The 5230-nt window shown below is 47.6% G+C and overlaps 1 protein-coding gene across 1 annotated transcript; it reads right to left on the bottom strand.

The window, feature by feature from the left end:
- Positions 1-4109: 4109 nt before the first annotated feature.
- On the bottom strand, positions 4110-4770 carry LOC134617062 (neurogenin-1-like). The gene has a single exon (XM_063462228.1). The coding sequence runs from the start codon at positions 4762-4764 to the stop codon at positions 4165-4167; it is 600 nt and encodes a 199-aa protein (XP_063318298.1). The 5' UTR covers positions 4765-4770; the 3' UTR covers positions 4110-4164.
- Between the last annotated feature and the right edge of the window lie 460 nt (positions 4771-5230).

The following is a 5230-nucleotide window of genomic DNA, read 5'->3' as shown; positions in this document are numbered from 1 at the left end:
AAGTTAAACCGACCAGTTCAGTGCGCCTGTGGTTGTGTGATATGCTCACTGTGTTACACCAAAGACCGAGGTTGTGTTAAGCACAAGATAGTATCAAAACGCGCTACTGTCAACGTTACAGCTAGTCAGCTGGCTAACATAGCTGAAGCCGATGCTCAGTGGGATCTACAGCTAGATAACACAGCTCCATTTAGGACCGAGATCAACAGAAGCGTACAAGATATTATACACCTGCACCGCAGCGCTCCCACCGTAGACGAATTGAAACAAGGTTAGTTGTGAAAGTGTTGTCTTGTGTGTCTATGCTATCCACTGCGAGCGATGTTCATATTTTCGTATGTTTTCTTTTTTTTTCTGTTTAAGCTTTCGAGAGTTTGATCAACGCACAAGATGTGACGGCCTTCAGGAACTGGCTCAACTCCCCCATGCCGCTGCAGTCGGCGTACAGATACGTGTGTATACCGCACGTTCCAGGCTTCTGGGATCACATCGTGGTGGGATGCAACGTGCCCAACACAGAAGCTATCCTAGCCTCTGATGTACACACACCAAGATTGTTTGATGTTAACATGGGTGCCGTAGACTTTCATTGGTGTTGTTTTGTATTCGTTGACCGCGTTATCCTGGCCATGTGGTGCTCCACGAGAAATAATGACACTGGTGTCATCCTACTGCCAATCACCGACAGAGCCGACAATCGAGTACGGACTTTGACATCGTCTAAGGAGTTTAACTCTATGGTGTACTATCTACATAGATGGGTTTGTGTGAATTACGGCAAAGGAACGTTAGACCTTGTCAAGGTCGTATTCGATTGCATGCCTTCCGAGAGTCCCACTTTTGCTCATTTCATCTCTATGCTCGCAGCTAAAACTGGCATGGATGCAACTGTGCCTCAGATTAAACAGCAAAGAACAGAGACAGATTTAAGCTATGCCATTGACCTCAGGTACCCAGAGCAGCTATTTAGTCAACCCCCTGACTATCTGGATGGAGATCCTAAGATCGACATCACACACGAGTTTGGGTGTAATCGTGTTATGGCACTTCATATGCCTCAGGTCTATACTTGCAATGATGACTTACTCAGACCTCTGTGATAACTGGGAATTGTTGAAAGTGTTTGTTTGTAATTTTGATATGGTGCTCGTAATCGTGTTACGGTGCTTCATATGCCTAAGGTCTGTACTCACTATGATGACTTACTACTGGGACCATTGTGATAACTGGGAATTGTTGAAGTGTTTGTTTCTGTTACATTTCTCGTCAATGATGACTTATTACTGGGACCACTGTGATAACTGGGAATTGTTGAAGTGTTTGTTTCTGTTACATTTCTCGTCACGTGTGTACTTTTATCTAACACTGGTGTACCTTGGGAAACTTTTTTGTACATTTACATTTCAATAATGTGAAATCACCATATATGAACTTTGTTAGTGTTCACAGAATGTATTGTCTAAATCATGAAGCTTTTACTTGTTTCTGTCTTACACGTATTTTGATCAACACTGTAGTCGAACTCTTGATGATGGGAGGGATCCGAGGTCATTATGATACCCACCAGAAGTATCCAGTTCATAAGGAAAGACCGTCATGTATAACATTTTATATTTCTTACAGCAGGTCTTACTGGATGTCTTACATCTCTTGCACTTGATCTCTTTTGTTTTGTATTTTGCACTGCCTTTTACATTTACATATATGCCTTGCATGTCATTAAAGGTGTTACAAGAACTCTTATATTGTATGGTTGTTTGTACTTGACGACAAAAGCCTTGATCGTGTGAAACATGCGAAGTACACGAATGTGTTCCTCTGAGACAGAGGACCATGACAAAAGCTACTACGCTTTATAATTCTGGATGGTACACTGAACAGCATCACATTCACTGACACGGGCACACATCTTAAATCTGTGCAATACACAAAATCTACATACATAGGTAAAATTGCGCTCTTGCGTCGGGCAACATACTGTCGGTTGGGAGATTATCTCTCGGTCCGGATATTATTTTTTTTTGTTTTGGTCTCTTATGGGGTATGCATATAAAATGTCAGCACAGCACACAACTGAACAGTTATATCATTCAACTTCACAAGAGTTAGTTGGTGTACGCCTGGATCATCTACTGTAGTTCTGGGATGGAACTTTCATGGAAATTTCGCATCTCACACTACCTGAGCAAAAATCGAAATGATTTCGAGTGGTTATTGAAAACACTGAGTGAAGACCAAGGATGTCTCAATGAAAAACAGCAGGATTTCGTCAAGCGTGCGTTTAAGAAACACAAACATGAGACTGAGCACATGCTACATCCCGAGTGTCTGATCTCCAAACTGTCCAGGTTCATGGGCACAAAGGATGCAGAAACAATGATCATGGGCATGTTTGAATCATTAAAAACCGATGCTGTGACATCACACAAGGATTACAACGTCACATGTCCTCTTGAACTGAAAATCCAAGGAGAACTTGACTACATCGATGAGAAACAAGCGTTGTGTCATGTGTTCTCCATGCTGAGCGCGAATGAGCTATGTCGAGTGAAGAAGCTGTTGTCATGGAGGATTGTGCAACGAGAGGCCAGCATTCCCTATGGTACTATGGAATTGATGAGCAGCTACCAACTGGCTGAAAAGGTCACAAATCACTTTTATGGCATGCACAAATGTATCATGTTCGCGATCCTAATCCTTTTGGATTGCAAGGATCTGATGCCGGGGTTGGATATCCCGGAGGAGACACATCTGGTCATCTGGGAAAAATGACTGTTGTGACAAACATTTGCTGACATTGTTACGTTTGTACCAAGAACCTGTGGTGACATGAATGAAGACTGCCTGAGAAAGGACCAAGGACTCTATCCTTCGCATGAATCAGATTTCGTTTCATCAAAGAAAAGCGGTAGCAAGAGAAACCATTCTAAATACCGCAAGGCCATAACTAAGCACCACAGAGAAGCTCAACCCGTAAAGTTGTCTTCTTATGATTCCGATTCAGGCTCCGATTCACCGAAGACTCGACATAAAAGACACAGACCGAGCGCCGACATTTCTACATCCATCTCACCTCAACCAGGCTGCAGCTACGACGCTGAAGCAGAAGTTTCCGAGGCACCCCCGTGCATGACTGCGTGTTCGGAGTCTGACACAGACCCCGATACAGACTCTTACGATTTTCATGTGAATATGTGAGTTGGTCCACTATGTCAGCTGTGTCTAGGAAAAGAAAAACGTGCCCTGGTCCACAGAGCAATGTCATGATAAAATATTCAGAGTCTCTTGTGAGAGGAATGGATGTTAGTCAAATATCAGAACCTTGTTCAAATAGAGTACCCACCGCAATGCATTCGGATTACGGGGAACCCGAGGCGAAGCGTGTACGCTCGACCGATGATAATGTGATTGTCAAATACCTCGAAGAAAAGTAAAGAGCTTGCATGTCATATTAACATTTGCTGGGTTTTTTTGTGTGTAGCTACGCCACAATGATGTGAGATAATAAAACAAGACAAAAGACCTGGTTTGTTTGATTGTTATCATTTATTCACATGCAACAGGTTACACTACACTCATGTGGTTCATAACATACATGGTTTATTCACAAGTAGGTAGTAGTCGTAGTAGTAGTGATATGCACATCAGCGTGTATCGTCTCATTGTTGTCAACCTACAATATCACAACTGGTGGTTACACTACACTCACATTGCTTATAACATACATGGTTTATTCACAAGTAGGTAGTAGTCATGCAGAGAGAGGGTGTGTGTGTGTGTGTGGAATACATAATGAATGCGGGCAGCTCCTTTCAGTCTATTGTGGGAGCGTTGAAACTCGATTTCCACGCTCTCTTTTCTGCAGAATCACTTTACTAATTGTAAAATTGACTTTTCACCTCCGACACGAAAACAGAAAAACTGAGACTGACTGTAACCTGCAGACTGTGGGGGAGAGAGAGGGGAGAGGGGAAAGTGCAAAGGTTTTTGGAGAAATTTACAAAACCCAAAACTAATAATAAAAAACAGATCAAATTCAGTTCCTCTCATTTCCAGTCCATCCGTAGAAGCACGACGATGATGATGGTGATGAGGAGAAGGAGGTGTGAGTAAGGCAAATAGCGGCTCTCAGTCTTATTCCAGCGGGACCTCCGGGCTCATGGATCAGTAGATGCCCGGCACGAAGCTGCGGAAGCCGTACAGCGCGTCCTGCCGCAGGCAGCTGTAGTCCTCGGGGACGGCGGGGCTGCCCGGGCTGGATGCGCAGTAGGCCGGGGAGGAGGAGGACGAGGAGCCGCTGGAGCTCCAGGAGCAGGCATCGCTGCCCGGGCTAGGGGCCTCGGCTAGGCACGGGCTGAGCAGCACGGGCGGCTCGCCGACCTTACCCGCCTGCAGGTCCGCGATGCGGATGGTCTCGGACAGCGCCCAGATGTAGTTGTGCGCGAACCGCAGAGTCTCGATTTTCGTCAGCTTCGTCTCGTCCGGGAATGAGGGCAGCACGCCGCGCAGCACGCCGCGCAGCGCGTCCAGCGCGTCGTTCAGGTTGTGCATGCGGTTACGCTCGCGGTTGTTGGCTTTCAGGCGCCGGTTCTTCTTCACCACTTGCACCGTCGCGTCGCTGTGCGCGCGACCGCGACGCCGCTGCTTCTTCTGCTGCTGCTCGGGCTGCGGGGACGCGCAGCGCGGGCCGCGGGACTCCTCGTCTTCGCTGTGCGGGAAGAAGTTGCAGCTGTTGCTGTCGATGTCGGAGTAGAGCGAGTCCATGACTGCGGGGAGAGGAGAGGAGGCGTGAGGGATCCACGCAAGAGGAATTCACCTGAAGTCTGTGGCAGTTCGGAGCGGCGCGCGTGTCTCTGCGTGTTTTCTGCTCTGGATCAGCTCGTGCGATCCGGTGAGCCTGGCACACGACCGGCCTCAGCCCGCTTATATAGCGTGCTTGGGACAATGACCGGCCCCCTGCCCCCGCGCCCCCTGTGACCCCCCCCCCCCGGCCTGGCATTAGCGCGCAAGATGAGGGGATGAATGCTGCGGTAGGTCTGCCCCGTGCCGCGGGAGAAGCTCATTAACATAATGACGCCCGCGGTGTTTGTCCGCCCCGCGCAGAGAAGCGTGCCGGTAATCACGGCCAGCCAATCAGAGCGCGCGGCCGGCCACGCGAACTACACGCAATGCCCCCCCGCGAGACAGAAAGAACCAAACCCACTACGAGAGTTTAAACCAAAAACATGAA

Source organism: Pelmatolapia mariae, linkage group LG18 (assembly GCF_036321145.2).
Source record: "Pelmatolapia mariae isolate MD_Pm_ZW linkage group LG18, Pm_UMD_F_2, whole genome shotgun sequence".
Classification (NCBI taxonomy): Eukaryota; Metazoa; Chordata; class Actinopteri; order Cichliformes; family Cichlidae; genus Pelmatolapia; species Pelmatolapia mariae.
The sequence above is the reverse complement of the archived record's forward strand: the minus strand, read 5'-3'. Positions and strand labels throughout refer to the sequence as shown.